The sequence below is a fragment of the Gorilla gorilla genome, chromosome 18, assembly GCF_029281585.2.
Source record: "Gorilla gorilla gorilla isolate KB3781 chromosome 18, NHGRI_mGorGor1-v2.1_pri, whole genome shotgun sequence".
Lineage (NCBI taxonomy): Eukaryota > Metazoa > Chordata > Mammalia > Primates > Hominidae > Gorilla > Gorilla gorilla.
In genome coordinates, this window is record NC_073242.2 from 21,337,045 (window position 1) to 21,357,249 (window position 20,205).

The 20,205-nt window shown below is 49.3% G+C and overlaps 1 protein-coding gene across 3 annotated transcripts in view; it reads right to left on the reverse strand.

The window, feature by feature from the left end:
- Positions 1–20,205, reverse strand: part of EEF2K (eukaryotic elongation factor 2 kinase) — an 84,137-nt gene that overhangs the window by 32,088 nt on the left and 31,844 nt on the right. For all 3 annotated transcript variants that reach the window (XM_031002903.3, XM_063699540.1, XM_063699541.1), the window contains exons 3-9: positions 13,486–13,586; positions 9,424–9,484; positions 7,535–7,572; positions 6,904–7,075; positions 1,309–1,458; positions 821–953; positions 436–563 (exon numbers count right to left, since the gene is read on the reverse strand). In XM_031002903.3, coding sequence (XP_030858763.2) covers positions 436–563; positions 821–953; positions 1,309–1,458; positions 6,904–7,075; positions 7,535–7,572; positions 9,424–9,484; positions 13,486–13,586 — 783 coding nt within the window. The remainder of the gene's footprint in view (positions 1–435; positions 564–820; positions 954–1,308; positions 1,459–6,903; positions 7,076–7,534; positions 7,573–9,423; positions 9,485–13,485; positions 13,587–20,205) is intronic.

Consider the following 20,205-nt stretch of genomic DNA (forward strand, 5'->3'; position numbering starts at 1 on the left):
AGCATCCCAAGCTGGTCTTTGCAACATTCTCTTGTCCCTGGTCCAAGTAGCAATGGGAGGATGGGAGGTATGTTGGTGAGGTGCCTGGAGAGCCAGGTCTAAGACTAGTTCAGTCATTTGTCAATACATCACACAAACACACACACACACCACACGCCTTCTCACTATCTCCACGTGCCTGTTCCCCTCACTCTGGTAAAAAATGGGCCCAACCTAAGCAGATACCAGCTGCTCGATTGGAAGGACACTCAGGAGGGCTTTGTGCACTGAGCTGGAGGGGACGGGCTGGGGCATGGATGGGACAGATGCTTCCAGCCCTGGTATTCATCAGTTAAGCACTGCTTGACCTGGCTGTCACCACACAGGGGAGCAGGGCTTGCTTTGCAAGTAGCAGAAGGGCCTGCCAGGCCAAGCAGGGTCACACTGGGCACCCACCAGCAGCTTGGTGTTCTGATTCACCGCATCCCTCTCCCGGGGCGAGAGGTCAAAGGGAGCAAGGCCCATGCTCTCGCAAATCCGGTTGCAGGCATGAGAGTAGAAGAAGAGCGCCATCCCGCGGACACCTGTGGACAGAGCGGGGGTGTCTGGAGTGTTGCTTTGCTCTGTGATGGGGGACAGGCAGTGGTGGGCCTCATACACATGGCCAGGGCAGGTATAAAACGTGCCAAGCTGGGAGGCATCAGACATCCAGGCTCCCATCTCCATGATCTTGAAAAAGCATGTACAGTGTCTCAGCCTGTTTCCTTGGCTGTACAAAGAACTCAGAGGTTTTAGCAGGGAGCGTGGTTTCTGCGCAAACAGGCTGGCTTTCCCCACGTACCTAGGTTGCCGTCTCCAAAGTCAGTGCCCGTCTCCGTGTGGATCTGTGGGTCAGTGTAGAGATCCCCAACTCCCTGGATGTCCACCACTATCAGCTGATGGCCAGAACGCTCAAAAGTGAAGTGGCTGAAGGCCTACAGGGGACAGGAAGGAAAACGAGATGTCAAGAGACAGGCTGAGGACTGTGCAGGCACTGGCCACGCCTCTGCCCATGCTGAGGGGCTTTCTCTTCAAGGAGTTATATAGAGGAAAAGACAAAGGAAAAAGGCCTCTTCAGTTGGGCAGGGACCTTGGGCTGCAGGTCCTGTGGCCACCTTAGGTGACAGAAGCTGTCATGGGGTGACGGGTCTCCTTCTGAATGCTCCAAGAGGCTTCTCTGGGGGTGAGACTCCAAGCCCACAGGGACCTTCCTCTTTAGGGGCTGAGCCTGGCCAGGATCTCACCCCAAGGGCTGTGGTGGGCAGAGGGTGGAGGTGAGCTCGGCCTCACCTGCGGCGTCAGGCGGATGTTGTCATCGCGGACAAAGCCAGAGTTGGAGTTGTACTTGATGTACTTGCCCTCGATGTAGTGCTCCAGGTGGAAGAGGGGCTTGCCTGGTCTGTCCTTCAGCTCGATGATGCACATCTGCATGATGTCCACCTGGTGGGATGGGGAGTGGGCTCAGGCGGGAGGGCCCAGGCGCACCTCCTCTGAGAAGCAGCAAGGGGAGGGCTGAGAGGAACTCGCCTGCCTGGGCTCAGACCCTGGCTCCATGACTTACTAGCTCTCTATTGCAGGAGCTCCTGATGATGCCCAGAATCTAATCTCCTCTTTTCGTTTCACTTTTTTTAAATTAAAAAAAATATATTTTTAGGCTGGGCACGGTGGCTTACATCTGTAATCCCAGCACTTTGGGAGGCTGAGGCAGGTCAATCAGTTGAGGTTAGGAGTTCGAGACCAGCCTGGCCAACATGGTGAAATCCTGCCTCTACTAAAAATACAAAAATTAAGGCTGGGCATGGTGGCTCACACCTGTAATCCCAGCCCTTTGGGAGGCCAAGGTGTGTGGATCACCTGAGGCCAGGAGTTCGAGACCAACCGTGGCCAACATGGTGAAACCCTGTCTCTACCAAAAATACAAAATTAGCCAGGCATGGTGGCACATGCCTGTAATCCCAGCTACTCTGGAGGCTGAGGCAGGAGAATCACTTGAACCTGGGAGGCAGAGGTTGCAGTGAGCCAAGATTGCACCACTGCACTCCAGCCCTGAGCAACAAGAGCAAAACTCCATCTCAAAAAAAAAAATTAATAAAATAAAAATACGAAAATTAGCTGGGCGTGCTTGCATGTACCAAAAATCCCAGCTACTCAGGGTGTTGAGGCAGGAGTATCACTTTAACCCAGGAGGCAGAGGTTGCAGTGAGCCAAGATCACGTCACTGCACTCCAGCCTGGGTGACAGAGTGAGACTCCGCCTTAAAAAAAAAAAAATTATTTTAGAGACAGGGTCTCACTCTGTCGCCCAGGCTGGAGTGCAGTGTCATAATCATGGCTCATTACAGCCTCATACTTCTGGGCTCAAGTGATCCTCCCACCTCAGCCTCTCAAGAAGCTAGGACTACAGGCGTGTGTCACTACACATGGCTCATATCTAAATTTTTTTATAGAGACAAGGTCTCACTATGTTGCCTAGGCTGGTCTTGAACCGGCCTCAAGAACTGGCCTCAAGCAATCCTCTTGTCTTCCAGCATCCTCCCAGAGCATTAGGATCACAAGCTGCAGCCACTGTGCTCAGCTCTGTTTTCCTTTGAGTTTTAAAAGGGTACACAGCCACCCACTAGGGATGACATTGCTAAGCTTCCCTTGCAGCTAAGTGTGGCCACATGACTGTGCCCAGCCAATGGGAAGTGAGCATTGCAATGATGTAACTCCAGCCTGCCCTGTAAGGTGGACTCTGCTTGGGAGCCAGAATTGATTATGTGGTCCATGGCAAACCCCTGAGGGGATGGCAGAGAAAAAAGACCAAAGGAACAAGTTCTCTAGATGGCTTCAAGGAGATGAGGCACAAGCCTACCCCAAGCCACCCACCAATGCAAGACCTCCACACAAGTGAAAAAGAAACCATTTCGTGTCCACACATATTTGTGGGTCTGTTTGCTAAGCAACTTAGACTATGCCTTACAGTAAAACTGTGAATTTGGGAACATTTCTGAATTTCACCTCTCTGTGCCTGTTTCCTTACCTGCATAAAGAGGGTCTCAGGCTCAGTCTGTGAATTAAACTTATTGATGCAAAAAGGAGCCAGGCAATGTTTGCTTTTATTTTATTTTATATTTTATTGAGACGGAGTCTCACTCTGTTGCCCAGGCTGGACTGCAGTGGCACGATCTTGGCTCACTGCAACCTCTGCCTCCCAGGTTCAAGCAATTCCTCTGCCTCAGCCTCTTGAGTAGCTGGGACTACAGGCACCCGCCTCCATGCCTGGCTAATTTTTGTATTTTTAGTAGAGATGGGTTTTACCATGTTGGCCAGGCTGGTTTTGAACTCCTGACCTCAAGTGATCCGCCCCCCCACCCCGGGCTTCCCAAAGTGCTGAGATTACAAGCATGAGCCACTGTGCCTGGCAACTCATTTTTATCAGGAGCTACAATTCTAGAGAAATATAAACCAACCTCTAAACAGCAGTTTTCTCCCTGCAATGGGAAATTATAGGGAACTTTGACATTCCTTGCCGAATTTTTTTTTGTTTTTACAAAGTCTATGTTTAATTTTGTACACAGAAGAAAATGTATAAATAGTGCATATGGTTTGTAAAGTGGAGTAGGGGAGATTAGGGACTCTAGCTTGCACCTCTTGCCCTGTTACACAGGGACTCATCCTTGGTTCCCATGTCCTCCTCAATGCCACCTCCTGGGAAGATTAGGTCCAGGTTTCCCAAGGAAACGACCATCCATGGAGAGTGGGTCACCAGACATGCAGACAACAGATGCAGAGGCCGAAGGGGTCCTGATCTGAGAGGTGAGAACTTGCCCCAAACGAGGCTTCAATGGGTTCTGAGAACCGGCCTGAGGGGAAGGCAGGGAGCGGCGGTTCTCAGAGGGTTCTGCCCAAAGGCTGGTTCCATCCCTACAAGGAAACTTACAGCAGGGCCACCTGCTGGGCCAGAGGGCTCCCTGGGCGAGGGGCAGTGGTACAGCCACAGTGGACAACCAGCACCTTCTCAAACAACCACGTCTCTCTCCCTCCCTTAAGTCAACCACATTATTATTATTATTACTGTTACTACTACTACTACTACTACTACTACTACTACTACTACTACTACTACTATTTGGGGATGGAGTCTTGCTCTGTCACCCAGGCCGGAGTGCAGTAGCCCAATCTCGGCTCACTGCAGCCTCCGCCTCTCGTGTTCAAGTGATTCTCCTGCCTCAGCCTCCCAAGTAGCTGGGATTACAGGCGTGCACCACCATGCCCAGCTAATTTTGTATTTTTAGTAGAGGCGGGGGTTTCACCATGTTGGCCAGGCTGGTCTCGAACTCTTGACGTCAGGTGATCCGCCCACTTCAGCCTCCCAAAGTGCTGGGATTACAGGCATGAGCCACTGTGCCAGGCCTACCACAGTATTATTTACTGGACACCTAGGCACTAGGAGACAGCAGTGAACAAGATAAAATAAAATCTCTGCCTTTAGGGGAGAGAAGCACCTAAAATATTAACTAAATGAATGACATACTAACTGCTCCAAAGAACAGAAAAAAAAAAAAAGCTAGAATGATGTGACAGAGGTGACTGGGGCAGAGGGACCACTTCTTTGGGTTGTCTGAGATGGGCTGGCTGAGGAGGTGACACAGGATCTGAGACCTGAACTATAAGAAGTAGCTAGCCATGCAAGAATTATGGTGACACAAGATGCCCGCCAAGCCCACAGCCAGGGCCAAGGTTTTGGGGCAGGAACAAGCTTGTGGAGGAAGAGAAAGGAGGCCAGGCTGGAAGGCCGCAAATTGCAGAGGAAGCCACAGCCCCCCAGGGTGGGGACTGTGGCTTCTTGCGCCTGCCTCAAGTATGCTTCATCAAGGGCTCTGCAAACAGCAGGTGCTCAATAAATTCTGCACACCCAGGAGACTGTGCCTTGTATGCAGTAGATGCTCAAGATGTGGAAGATCTCAGCTGTGGGCTCATGCAGGGCAGAGGCATGGATCCTTCCTCAAATGCCGAAAGGCAACAGGGAATTCTGCTTGGCCTCAGTCACTCATCACCCTAGGGGCTCAAATGAAGGTGCCAACCTAGCAGGGGGTTGAAAAGCCTGCATTTGAGACCTGGCTCCAGCTCTGCCTGGTTGGGGAAGTCATTTAGCCTCTTTGAGCCCAGGGTTTCCCAAACAGCAGACATAGTATCCACTATGATATGGTTTGGCTGTGTCCCCACTCAAAGCTCATCTTGAATTGTAGCTCCCATGATTCCCACGTGTTGTGGGAGGGACCTGGTAGGAGATAATTGAATCATGGGGGTGGTTTCCCCCATACTGTTCTCATGATAGTGAATAAGTCTCATGAGATCTGATGGTTTTATAAGGGGAAACCCCCTTTGCTTGGTCCTCAATCTCTCTTGTCTGCCACCAGGTAAGATGTGCCTTTTGCCTTCTGCCATGATTGTGAGGCCTCCCCAGCCACGTGGAACTATCTGTCCATTAAACCTCTTTTTCTTTTATAAATTACCCAGTCTTGGGTATGTCTTTATCAGAAGTGTGAAAACGGACTAATATACATTCCCAGCTCTTTCTTCTGCTTTTTCTTGGGAATCTCACCTTTTCCAGTCTCAGTCCCTGTGGTCTGGGTGGAACACCTACATTGCTAGCTCTAAGGGCAGGCACATGGCTAGGGTGGGCCCAATCTGCATATTCCTGCCCCTTGGCCACTGTGATTGGCTCGGCAATAGGGATCTGACTTAATCAGAGCCAATGAAACCCAGCTCTGGGACTTTTATTGGAACTTCTGGGGAAATAGGTTTTGTCATTCCAACAAGAACTTGGGCCTGCTGGGGGCCAGAGTGCTACCACTAGTGCAGAGGCTGCCTGAGAATGACGCCAACCCAGAAGAACACCCAGGCCAGAGATGGAGGAAGATTCTGACAACCTCAGTTTAATCCTGCATCCAGCCGTGCCTGTGGCCGCATTATTTTTCAGTTACATAAGGCAATGAATTCCCTTTTTGGATTAAGCAGTTTGAGTGGGTTTCTGTCATTTGCAAACAAAAATCCTGACTAATAGATCCCATCTGTAATTGAGGATAAAAACATTCCGACCTCAGAGCTCTGTTTTTAGGAATAAATGACTTTGGAACAAGTGCAATGGCTCACGCCTGTAATCCCAGCCCTTTGGGAGGCCGAGGTGGATGGATTGCTTGAGGCCAGGAGTTTGAAACCAGCCTGGGCAACATGGCAAAACCCTTTCTCTACAGAAAATACAAAAATTAGCTAGGCATGGTGGCATACCCCTGTAGTCCCAGCTACTCAGGAGGCCAAGCTGGGAGGATTGTTCAAGCCCAGGAGGTTGAGGCTGCAGTGAGCTGTAATTATGCCACTGCACTCTGGCCTGGGCAACCAAGAAAGATCCTGTCTCAAAAAAAATAAAAATAAAATAAATGACTTGGTTCATCATGCTCAGTAAACAGTGGTTGTTATTAGCTACTATTAAGAAGGTGAAAGAGGCCAGGTATGGTGGCTCACACCTGTAATCCCAGCACTTTGGGAGGCCAAGGCAGGCAGATCACTTGAGGTCAGGAGTTCGAGACCAGCCTGGCCAACATGGTGAAACCGCATCTCTACTAAAAATACAAAAATTAGCCAGATGTGGTGGCAGGCACCTGTATGTAATCCCAGCTACTGGGGTGGCTGAGGCAGGAGAATCGCTTGAACCTGGGAGATGGAGGTTGCAGTGAGCCAAGATCATGCCACTGCACTCCAGCCTTGGTGGTGGGTGACAGAGCAAGACTTCATCTCAAAAAAAAAAAAAAAGGTGAAATAGGGATTCACCATGGCCCTCTTTCCCAGACACTGTGCCCAGCTGCCCTGGCATGGAAAGGGGGCAGGTAGTGGGGCCACGCACCTGCTTGGGGGGCTTGTGCCGATTATACTCCTCCCCCCAGAGCTTGGCCTCCATCTGTAGACGCACGTCCTCAAAGTACACATCCCGGTCTACGGGCTCGATGTAGCGCTTCGCCACGTAGTTGGAGGCTCCCTTCCACTGCTGGGCATGCAAGAAGTTGGAGAGCTTCTTCCTGTGGGGAGAGGCAGCAGGGGGCCTAACTGGGTACTCTGGGGTTCACCAGGGACACAGCCCTGGTCCTCAGGACAGCAAGACCCTGTCTGATGTGGCTGGGTGGCTGGCAGCAGGAACAAAATGCAGGAGGTAGGAAGGACGTCCCCACCCCTCTGCATCCTTCAAAGAGCTGGGACAGGGGGATTAAAGGTCACTGTTAAAGGTCTCCTATCCCATTTCCCTTGACCTCCCAACACCAGGGCAGAGGTAAGTGGGGTGTTCCCTGTTCTTCCTGAGCCCATCGTCACAGCCAGGCCCAATGTGTGGCCCGAGGGAGACCAGATGGACAGGAACCTGGGCTACAAGAAGGCAGAGGCCCCTGGCTCCATTCCTTGGCTGAAAATGTCCCAATGCCTCAGCTCTTAGGAGCCTGGGGGGACTCTGGGCAGGGCCCCAAGAGCCAGGCTGAGTCACTTACGTCCGGAAGCACTCCCTCATTGCTCCTCGGCCGAAGGGCTGAAAGACACCACACAGAGTGTTATCAGTCCCCATGCCCCACCCAAAAGGGACCCTAAGACAGGAGGTGCTCCCCTTACATGCCACCCATCAAATGGGTGCCCTGGGCCTCATCTCAATCCTGAAATCCCTGGGGATCTCCCTCCTATGTCTCAGCACCAAAGCCATAGAGGCCTTCCAACCCAGAGGCTGCCAGGATGACAAGGACCCCCCACCATTCCTCCACCCCAGCTGAGGGGAAGAACCCACGGGGGCAGGATGATGGGGGAGGGACAGTGCATCTCAGAGGACGTTTTCCCAGCCCTGACTGTAAGAGAAAAAAAGTGGAGATAACCTACGTGTCCAGCAACAATATACTGGAAAAATCAACCAGGTGTATTCCTTCAATGAAATACCATGCAGCGATGAAAACCAATGCAAAATGTTGACCAAAAGAACACCTGCAGCACCAGGAGCAGCGGCTTATGCCTGTAATCCCAGAATTTTGGGAGGCTGAGGCAAGAGGATCACTTGAGGCCAGGAGTTCAAGACCAGCCTGGGCAACATAGCAAGACCTCCCTCTACAAAAATTTTAAGGCTGGGCACAGTGGCTCATGCCTGTAATCCCAGCACTTTAGGAGGCTGAGGTGGGTGGATCACCTGAGGTCGGGAGTTCGAGACCAGCCTGACAAATATGGAGAAACCCTGTCTCTACTAAAAATAGAAAAATTAGCTGGGCGTGATGGTGCATGCCTGTAATCCTAGCTACTTGGGAGGCTGAGGCAGGAGAATTGCTTGAACCCAGGAGGCAGAGGTTGCGATGAGCCAAGATCGCACCATTGCACTCCAGCCTGGGCAACAAGAGCAAAACTCTATCTCCAAAAAAAAAAAAAAAATTTTTTTAAATTGACTGGGTGTGACGGTGCACCCCTGTAGTCTGAGCTACTCGGGAGGCTGAGGTGGGATAATTGCTTGAGCCCAGGAGTTCAGGGCTGCAGTAAGGCAAGATCATGTACCCCTACACCCCAGCCTGGGCGGCAGAGCAAGACCCTGTCTCTAAAAAAGAATACCTGTTGTATGCCCCCACTTATATGAAGCAAAAAAATAGGCAAAAGTAATCTAGGGTGATAGAATTCAGAGGGGTGCTTACCCTGTGGGTATGGGAGGAGTGACTGAGAGGGGCTTGGACAGGCTGGTTGCCTTCTGTTTGTTGATATGGGCCGATGGTAAGGCAGTGTGCTCATTTTGTGACAACTCAGCAACCTGTACACTTTTCTGTGTATATTGTATATTACACTAAAACAAAGTTTCATAAAGCAATCCTAACTTCAATATGCAGGGAATACTCTATTTTCTAGTCTTTTATCTTTTTTTTTTTTTTCTTCAAAAGCCTTTTTTGTATTTTTAGTAGAGACGGGTGTGGTGGCTTACGCCTATAATCCCAGCACTCTGGGCGGCCAAGGCAGGAGGATCATTTGAGCCCAGGAGTTTGAGACCAGCCTGGGCAACATAGTGGAACCCATGTCTCTATAAAAAATAAAAAAATTAGCCAGGCGTGGTGGTGTGTACTTGTGGTCCCGGCTACTTGGGAGGCTAAGGTGGGAGGATGGCTTGAGACCAGGAGGTCAAGGCTGCAGTGAGCTGTGACTGTGCCACTGTGCTCCTGGGCGATAGAGCGAGACCCTGTCTCAAAAAAAAAAAAAAAAAAAAAAAAATGCTGGCTACAACCAATAAATAAACAATAACAAAGAATCCCCCGAAGTTACAAAAATTAAATGAAGTGGGAGTGGGAGAGAAGGGTGCACAGACCAAAGTTAGCTGCAGAAAGTCTTTGCTCAGCCCTGTCCCCACGGGGCTCAACGCTCTGCTCACCTGAGATGCCATCTTGATCAGAACTTCATCATCCAGCCATTCCCCGGTGACGGCATTGTACCTGCAGAGACCCATCCACCACAGGGCACAGCGTCCGTCACGTGGTCCTGTTTCTCACTGGCTAAAGGTCAAAGACCCTTCTGGGCTCCCCACTGACCTCAGAACCAACCCACTCTCCACCTTGGCCCATAGCCCAGCCAACCTCCTGGGTTGGGTTGGAGACACTGTCCCTCCCTCCCACGTCCCAACACGCTGGTCTCAATCCTTTCCTCAAACCCACTGTTCCCTCTCTACCATGTCCCCCATTTCCATATCCCCAGCACTCACTGCTGTGCTGTTTACTGGCTTGTTCTGCATCTGGGGCCCCCACTGGACTGTAACCCCACAAAAGCAGACTCATGTCTGTCTTAGTCACCAGGACCCAGTGTGTGTGGATGCTTAATAAATATACATGGCCGGACTTGGTGGTTCACGCCCGTAATCCCAGCACTTTGGGAGGCTGGGGCAGGCGGATCATGAGGTCAGGAGTTCGAGATCAGCCTGACCAACAAGGTGAAACTGTGTCTGTACTAAAAATACAAAAATTAGCCAAGCATGGTGGTGCATGCCTGTAATCCCAGCTACTCAGGAGGCTGAGGCAGGAGAATCGCTTCAACCCGGGAGGCAGAGGTCGCAGTGAGCCGAGATTGCACCATTGCACTCCAGCCTGGGTGACAGAGCGAGACTCCGTCTCAAAAGATAAAAAATAAAAATAAAAATAAAAATAAATACATACATAAAATAAATATACAAGGTGGATGACTGACTGAATAAATAATATGCTGATCATAACTGGTCTCCGTAACAAACAGCATGGCCCAGGGAGGGGAGGTGGTGGTGGTGTCCTCGATCTTGCCAGGCAGCTGGGCACATCTCTCGAGAAGTAACAGCCACACACAGTGGTGGGTAAGCGTCCCGTCTCTGAGTCTAGACAGGAGAAGGGCTGCCGGTGTACGGGTAGAAAGGAATGATCTCTTTCCTCCCCATCATAAGGGTCATGGACAACAGCCCAGTTTTATGTGACACGGAAGCCTTCAGAATGAAGACTCAAAGATACAGAAGAACCAATCCGATTTTATGCTGAGGTTCAGTGAAGCAGGGATGGCGTGGAGCAATGTGATTGGGCAAAAAGGAGATGAGCTAATGGTAACAGACTGAGTTGGCCAGCAAGGCCTGTTCCGATTCTTCTTGGCCACTCTGTTATAGCATTTCCTTCTCTTGTGTATGGAGTAGGACCCCTTTGGAATGAGGGTCTCATTCCATAATTTATTTATGGCCAGCTATTGCACAGAAAATTCATGTAAGGTTAGAGAATTTTTTTTTTTTTTTGACACAGAATCTCCCCGTCACCCAGGCTGGAGTGCAGTGGAGCAATCTTGGCTCACTGCAACCTCTGCTTCTTGGGTTCAAGCGATTCTCCTGCTCCAGCCTTCCGAGTAGCTGGGATTACAGGTGTGCCTGCCACCATACCCAGCTAATTTTTTTTTTTTTTTTTGTATTTTTGTAGAGATGGAGTTTCACCATGTTGGCCAGGCTGATCTTGAACTCCTGGCCTCAAGTGATCCACCTGCCTCAGCCTCCCAAAGTGCTGGGATTACAGGCGTTAGCCACTGTGCCTGGCCTAGAGTAATATTTTTAAGCTTTATGGCTGGCTTTGGGAAAAAGGGGTTCTAGTTTCTATGACTGGTAGTGGGCAAGGGCAATTCTAGTTTCTTTTTTTTTTTTTTTGAGATGGAGTCTCGCTCTGTCACCCAGGCTGGAGTGCAGTGGGGCGAACTCAGCTCACTGCAACATCTGTCTCCTGGGTTCAAGCGATTCTCCTGCCTTAGCCTCCCGAGTAGCTGGGATTACAGGCGCATGCCACCGTGCCCAACTAATTTTTGTATTTTTAGTAGAGATGGGGTTTCATCATATTGGCCAGGCTGGTCTCAAACTCCTGATCTCATGATCCGCCTGCCTCAGCCTCCCAAAGTGTTGGGATTACAGGCGTGAGCCATCGCACCCGGCCAATTCTAGTTTCAATGGCTTGCTTAAGGAGACAACAAGGGGTGAGAGACAGGAGGGCAGGAGATGATCAGAGAGAGGCTATTTCTGAAGCCTTCACTTTGGGGTATCATTTTCTGAGCCCCAGTACCAGGTTGTGTGATGGTAAATATATATTTTGTTTTAGATTCCATTTCCTGGCATGCAACTCTGAAAGTCCTTGGAATCTCCAAAGTGACGTCTTTTTTTTTTTTTTTTTTAAGACTGAGTCTCACTCTGTCACCCAGGCTGGAGTGTAGTGGCACGATCTCAGCTCACTGCAACCTCTGTCTCCCAGGGTTCAAGCAAGTCTCCTGCCTCAGCCTCCTGAGTAGCTGGGATTACAGGCGCCTACCACCACACCCGGCTAAATTTTTAGAAGAGATGGGGTTTCACCATGTTGGTCAGGCTGGTCTCGAACTCCTGACCTCAAGTGATCCACTCACCTCGGCCTCCCAAAGTGCTGGGATTACAGGCATGAGCCACCATGCCCAGTCTTCTTCTGTACCCTTTGTAACATCCTTTATAATAAACCAGTAAATATGAGTAAGTGTTTCCCTGAGTTCCGTGAGCTGCTCCAGCAAGTTAATCAAACCCAAGGAGGGGTTCATGGGAACCCTGATTTATAGCTGGTCAGAAGCACAGGTGAAACCACTTGGGGCTTGCGATTAGCAGTGAAAGTCGGGGACGGTCTTGTAGGACTGAGCCTTCAACCTGTGGGATCTGATGCTATCTCCAGGTAGATGGTGTCAGAATTGAATTGAATCATAGGATACCCAATTCAAAACTCCTCTAATTCCTTCAATTAGAGGAACAGAATTAGACGCACATCTGCTGGTGTCCACTGCAGAGCTGATTACTTGCTTGTGGGTGGGGAGAAATCGCCACACATTTTGAGCTCACAGAAGCATTCTGTGTTGTAAGGGTACAGTAGGTTAAATTAAGTTTGTTTTTGCCACAGATAGGTGCATACCTAAGGCAGAGAGAGCTTGGAGAGGGTTCAGGGAACATTTCCATCTCTCCTTTCCCAGAGTAAATCAGCCCCTGGGCCTGGCCAGGCCTCACACAAGTTTGCCTGGTGGAAATCTCCTCAGCTCAATGGATCCCTAAAGTTTGAAACCTCCCTCCGGGCTGAGGTGTTCTTAACTCTAGTTGGAGGTTTCCCTTAGCGCACCTCTCAGCCGGGGCAGACTCCAGAACACCCCACCCTCGGTGAGAACAGGTTTCCCAGAGCCTGATGCCTCCACCAGGAAAAACAAGCAGAGGCCTGGCAGGTTAACCTCCCCTAGGCTCAGAGGGAGGAAAGCTCTCCAGAGCTGCACAGTTTGCACCGGCCCAGGGCAAGTATAGTTGATGCTTGAATGACATGGGTTTGAAGTGCGTGGGTCTATTTATAAATGGACTTTCTTCAATCAATATATTGGAAAATGTTTGAGAGATTTGCAACAATTTTATTTTATTTTTGACATAGAGTGTTACTCTGATGCCCAGGTTGGAGTGCAGCAGTGCTATATCAGCTCACTGCAACCTCCACTTCCTGAGTTCAAGCGATTCTCCTGCCTCAGCCTCCTGAGTAGCTGGGATTACAGGTGCCAGCCACCACGCTTGGCTATGGCTAATTTTTGTATTTTTAGTAGAGATGGGGTTTCACCATGTTGGCCAGGCTGGTCTTGAACTCCTGACCTCAAGTGATCTGCCCACCTCAGCCTCCCAAAGTGCTGGGATTACAGGTGAGAGCCACCTCACCCGGCCAGAGATCTGCAACAATTTAAAAAAACTAGCTCAGTCTAGCCTCTCTAATAGGTACCTTGTGAGAACCACGAGAAGGATTCAGTGAGGTAATGCACCGGGCCTTAAGCACGCATTAGCATGCCAATATTAGCTGCTGTTATGATTACTCCCTTCCCCTGACCCCCAAGAGTACTTAGGCCTCACTGATTGGGAACAGAAGCTGGACGTATAGCCCCCAGGACTCCTCGAGACCCCACACAAGCTGCTGACCTGTGTCGAGTAGCACATTCGGTGGCAATATCTTCCAGGTGGAACTCAGCCCAGGGGTCGGGCATGTGCTTGGCCTTCTGGATTGCGTGCTTCCAGGCTTCCTGTGGAAGGCAAAGGGGAAGGTAGGAACATCAGGCCCAGGTCAGGGGCTTTGGGGACAGCGCGGACTCCTCCCGCCCTGTTATTTCCTCTGGAGAGGCAGACAGTATCAGGACAGAGAGAGACTCCTGTCTAGTAGCCTTTCAGGAACACAGTCCCCAAAAGAACCTATCTGCACTCACAGGCACAGCCTCCCTGTGGGCAGAACTGGCACATCTTAACTACACAACGCTTGGATCAAAGAGTTGAGAATGAAAATAGGATACCATTCCCCCATTCAGGTTGGCTAACATTTCATTATATATATATTATATAGGATATATATACATACACACACACACACACACACACACACACACACACACACAGTACATATATAGAAACAGAGTATAACGTATATATATATATATATATATATAGAAACAGAGTCTCACTCTGTCACCCAGGCTGGAGTGCAGTGATGTGATCTTGGCTCACTGCAACCTCCACCTCCCGGGTTCAAGTGATTCTCATGCCTCAGCCTCCCAAGTAGCTGAGATTATAGGCGCCCGCCACCACGCACGGCTACTTTTTGCATTTTTTGGTAGAAACAAGGTTTCACCACATTGGCCTGGCTGGTCTCAAATTCCTGACCTCAAGTGATCCACCCGTCTTGGCCTCCCAAAGTGCTGACATTACAGGCATGAGCCACTGTGCCCGGCCTCTTTTTTTTTTTTGAGACAGGGTCTTACTTTGTCGCCGAGGCTGGAGTGCAGTGGTGCAATCTCGGCTCACTGCAACCTCTGCCTCCTGGATTCAAGCGATTCTCCCACCTCAGCCTTGGGAGTAGCTGGACCTACAGGTGCACACCACTATACCTGGCTAATTTTTGTACTTTTTGGTAGAGACGGGGTTTCGTCATGTTGGCCAGGCTGGTGTCAAACTCCTGACCTCAAGTGATCCACCAGCCTCGGCCTCCCAAAGTGCTGGGATTACAGCAGGCTGGCAATTATTTTAATGAGATGAAACATTTTAGCGAGTGCTGGCCCGGATATCAGGGAACGGGTACCCTCACACACCATCGGGGGTATAAAACTTTTCTAGGCTGGGCTGGGTGCAGTGGCTCGTGCCTGTAATCCCAGCATTTTGGGAGGCCGAGGCAGGTGGTTTACCTGAGGTCAAGAGTTTGAGACCAGTGTGGCCAACACGGTGAAACCCTGTCTCTACTAAAAATACAAAAATTAGCTGGGCGTGGTGGCACACGCTTGTAATCCCAGCTACTCGGGAGGCTGAGAGAGGAGAATCGCTTGAACCCAGGAGGCAGAGGTTGTAGTGAGCCGAGATTGTGCCATTGCACTCCAGCCTGAGTGACAGAGGGAGACCCTGTCTCAGAAAAAAAAAAAAATAGGCTGTATCTCTGGTGGAGATTCTTGACCTTACCAGACCCAATGACCTCTTTTTATAATAAATATTATATAACACCCCATTTTACTGCCCTATGTGAAATTCATAGATAACATAAATTTCTAAGCTCAGAGCTAGAACTATGCCAAAGATATGTTGCCTTTTCTATTTTTTTTTTTTCAAGAGACAGGGTCTCACCCTGTCCCCAGGCCAGAGTGCAGTGGCATGATCACGGCTCAGGTGATCCTCTCACCTCAGCCTCCTGAGTAGCTAGGACCCCAGGCTGAGCCACCATACCTGGTTAATTTTTTAATTTTCTGTAGGGACAGGGTCTCACCATATTGCCCAGGCTGGTCTTGAACTTCAAGCGATCCTCCCACCTCAGCCTCCCAAAGGATATGCCGCCTTTACACATAACATAGCATTTAACTCTGGCCTCAGATAATTATGAAACGATTCCCATGAGCTGTTCCAAGATCTTGTGGGATGCAGGAAAATTCATCGTGCAGAACAGCCCTGTTTCAGGGTTGCTGGCATTCCCGGCCTTCCCTAACTCTATGCCAGCAGTGCCCACCACCCCATCATTATGATGGCCCAAAAGAACTCCCAAATCTATCAAAACCTATTGAGAGTAGCCAGGCATGGTGGCTCACGCCTGTAATCCCAGCACTTTGGGAGGCTGAGGCAGATGGATCATCCAAGGTCAGGAGTTCGAGACCAGCCTGGCCAACGTGGTGAAACCCCGTCTCTACTTTAAAAAAAAAAAAGCTGGGTGCATACCTGTAATCCCAGATACTCGGGAGGCTGAGGCAGGAAAATCGCTTGAACCGGGAGGTGGAGGTTGCAGTGAATGGAGATCAGGCCACTGCACTCCAGCCTGGGTGACAGAGCGAGACTCTGTACCCAAAAAAAAAGAGTCCAGCTTCCCAAGGACTCAGCCCGAACAGGGCTTCACCTCATCCCCAGCACTGGGTCCTGCTCAAAATAGAAGCAGCTCAGGCAGTGGAGCTGGGCCTTCCAATACACACACACAGAGCCCAGGCCTCTCACTCTCTCTAGGGCTTTCTTTTGTTTTTGGGTTTTTGTTTTGTTTTGTTTTTTAAATAGGAATAAGGTCTCTCTCTGTTGTCCAGGCTACGTGGCGGTAGTGTGATCATAGCTCTCTGCAACCTCAAAACTCCTGGGCTCAAGCGATCTTCCTGCCTCAGCCTCCTGAGTAGCTGGGACTACACTTGTGTGTCACCATGCCCAGCTAATTTTTTTATTTTTATTTTTATTTTGCAGAGACGAGGTTGCACTATGTTTGTTGCCCAGGCTGGTCTCGAACTCCTGGCCTCAAGTGATCCTCCTGCCTCAACCTCCCAAGGAACTAGGATTACAGAGATGAGCTGCTGCGCCTAGCCTGCTGGGGCTTTTTTACCTCTGCAGAGTTCAAAAAATAAAGCCTGTAATTCTTTTCTTCTATTTTTGTAGCTAATTTAGACTTAATTTAAAAGTTGGAGAATACAGAAGACAAAAGTCAAATCCACCATATACCATCCACTGGAGCAATGCCGTAGACTAATTCTTTTCCAGATCTTCTATATGTTTTTTTTTTTTTTTTTTTTTTTTGAGACAGTCTCCCTCTGTCATCCAGGCTAGAGTGCAGTGGGGTGATCTCAGCTCACTGCAACCTCCTGGGTTCAAGCAGTTTTCCTGCCTCAGCCTCCTGAGTAGCTGGGATTACAGGCGTGAGCCACCATGCCTGGCTAATTTTTGTATTTTTAGTAGAGACGGGGTTTCACCATGTTGGCCAGGCTAGTCTCGAACTCCTGACCTCAGGTGATCCACCCGCCTTGGCCTCCCAAAGTGCTGGGATTACAGGCGTGGCCACCTTGCCCGGCCTACATGCATTTTTTAATAAGATTGGTATCATACTGTAAAATATAATTTACCTCCTTACAGGAGAGTGGGTCAATGGGATTTTGTGCTTTATTTAGTTATCTCAATTTTTTTTTTTCTGATTCCAAAGTATGATCCACATCACATAAAAACTGCAAGCACTGTAGAACTCTGAATCAGAAAGCGGAAGTCCTCCCTAATCCACTTCCTCTGAAAACCACAGCTGACAGTTGATGTAGACATTCTGCAAATTTTTTCCTATGCCTCTGTGAACACAAACACATATTTAAGAGCAGTTTAGGCCGGGCGCGGTGGCTCACACCTGTAATCCCAGCACTTTGGGAGGCTGAGGCAGGCAGATCACAAGGTCAGGAGTTTGAGACCAGCCTGGCCAACATGGTAAAACCCTGTCACTACTAAAAATACAAAAATTAGCCGGGCATGGTGGCACGAGCCTGTAATCCCAGCTACTTGGGAGGCTGAGGCAGGAGAATTGCTTGAACCCAGGAGGCAGAGGTTGCAGTGAGGCAAGAGAGCGCAACTACACTCCAGCCTGGGCGACACAGTGAGACTCCATCTCAAAAAAATAAAAATAAAACAAAATAAAAAGAAACAGCAATCGGACCACACCACATGTTCTGTTGTGCATCTGACTTTTCTTAATGCAAGATCTTGGACATCTTTCCATGTCATATGTGCAGACTGGCTGGGGTGACCTCCTTTCATTTCCAGAACTACCAGATATATAATTATATAAATGTACCTTAAGGTATTTGTCTAACCTCCAATTGAATAATGTTTGGGTTCCCTCCAACATTTCCTAGTACAAACAGTGCTGAAGTGAACATCTTCCTATCCAAATCTTGGGCGCTTGTGCAAGATCTCAGTAGTACATATTTTTTGGGAAATGTAACTGCTGGATCACATTTAAAATCTAGAAATGACTGAGTTCTCCACCAAAAAATTTATCCCAAGTTATACTCCAAGAAGCAGTAAACAAATCACTAAAATTCTTTTGGCACAGACAGTACATCAGATAACTATAAAATTTATAAGTTATTTGCATCCTGCTTTAATAGTTGCATAATAATCTACTGTATAACTTTTTTGTTATTGACTTGATTATTCACCTGTTGCTCTCCACTGTTAGACATCAAGCTTGTCACTGATTGTCCCCTGTTGTAAATAACTCCACAGCAGACATGTGTACGTCTAAAACATTTTTCTGAATTTCGGTCCCTGTACTTTTTTTTTTTTTTTTTTTTGAGATGGAGTCTAGCTCTGTCACCAGGCTGGAGTGAAGTGGCATGATCTCGGCTCACTGCAACCTCTGCCTCCTGGGTTCAAGCGATTCTCCTGCCTCAGCCTCCTGAGTAGCTGAGACTACACGCATGCGCCACCACGCCCAGCTAATTATTGTATTTTTAGTAGAGACAGAGTTTCACCATGTTGGCCAGGATGGTCTCGATCTCTTGACCTTGTGATCCGCCTGCCTCGGCCTCCCAAAGTGCTGGGATTACAGGCATGAGCCACCGCGCCTGGCCCCTGTACTTTTTCTCTTAAAGAGACAGGGTCTTGCTCTGTCACTCAGGCTGGAATGCAGTGGCATGATCATAGCTCACCGCAGCCTCAAACTCCTGGGATCAAGTGATCCTCCTGCTTCAGCTTCCCGAATAGCTGGGATGACAGGTGCTTGCCATCATGCCTGGCTAATTTTTTAAATTTCTGTACAGACAGGATCTCGATATGTTGCCCAGGCTGTTCTCAAACTTCTGGGCTCAAGTGATCCTCCTGCCTTGTCCTTCCAAAGCGCTGGGATTACAGGCATGAGCCACCACGCCCAGCCCAATCCCCGTACCTTAAAGCACCAGTCTCAGCTCATATTCCGGCTGCTACAAATGGCAGGGACAGCCTTCGACCTCCACCTGTCAGGAGAGCCTGCAGGGTTGAGAATTCAGCAGGCCACCCTTCCAAGCATGTCTGTACAGGTGCCCTGTTCTCTGTCTGCGATACACAGTTCTCTGACAGTGCCTCTCTCAAACGACTCCGCCACTCCCTAAGCCACTAACAGGGACCGTCCCTATTCAATGAAGATTAGCAACAGAAATTACCTCCTGGCTAGATGCCGTGGCACTAACCACAAAACAGGGAGGAAAGTACTGCAGAATTAGAGGGTGTGGTATTTCATAGGATAAAAATTACCTTTTTTCCAAACCCAGAACAGAGTCATGCCAGACCTTATTGGCAACAGGTGGGATTAATGCAACTGACTTTTTTTTTTTTTTTTAATAAGCACAGTATAAAAAGTACTGTACTAACATTCACGTCCCTGACTCTGGTTCCAGCTCACTACTGACTGGCTGTGAGAACCTCCATTTCCTTGTTTACAAACAAGGATGAAGAAGGTTTTGGCTGCTGGTGGTCCACTTTTTTGTGGCCCCTGCACCCAGGGTAGACACACTCCCACCAAAAACAGTGGCTCACTGGGGTAGCAGTGCTTATTATGGGTGACTCCTGCCAGAGCTACAAATCACCAGTAATATGTTACCATCAGGATGGGAATGGAAGCAGGTACTGCCATCTTTGAGAGCCACCTGGCAGTGGCTATGAACCTTCTTCTGCACCGACTTCTGACCCAGCCATTCCTATCACCTACCCAGGTGTGTCCAGGTAAGCTGGTCCAAGGATGATCAGTGCTTTTTTTTTTTTTTCCTTTTTTCTTTTTTTTTGAGACCAGGTATTTATTACTCTGTTGCCTAGGCTGAAGTGCAGTGGTGGCATAGCTCACTGAAGCCTCCAACTCCTGGGCTCAACGAATCTTCTCAACTCAGCCTCCCAGGTAGCTGGGACTATGGGTGCTCACCATCATGCCCAGCTAATTAAAAAAATTGTGTGTGTGTAGCGATGACAGTCTCTCTATGTTGTCCAGCGTGGTCTTGAACTCTAGCCTCAAGGTCAGCACTTATAATGCCATAATGATCAGGCAGTACAAACTGCCCATCTGTAGGGGGATGATCACATACACTTGGTATACTCAAAATAAGATGCTAGCACGGGTGATTTTTGTACTCCCCCCGGGCAGGGAGTGGGGGACGTGGTCTCACTCTGTCGTCCAGGCTGGAGTGCAGTGGCGCCATCTCTGCTCACTGCAACCTCCGTCTCCTGGGTTCAAGCAATTTTGTCTCAGCTGCCTGAGTATTTGGGATTACAGGTGCTTGCCACCATAGCCGGCTAATTTTTGTATTTTTAGTAGAGATCAGGTTTCACCATATTGGTCAGGCTGGTCTTGAACTCCTGGCCTCAGGTGATCCACTCACCTTGGCCTCCCAAAGTGCTGAGATTACAGGCGTGAGCCAC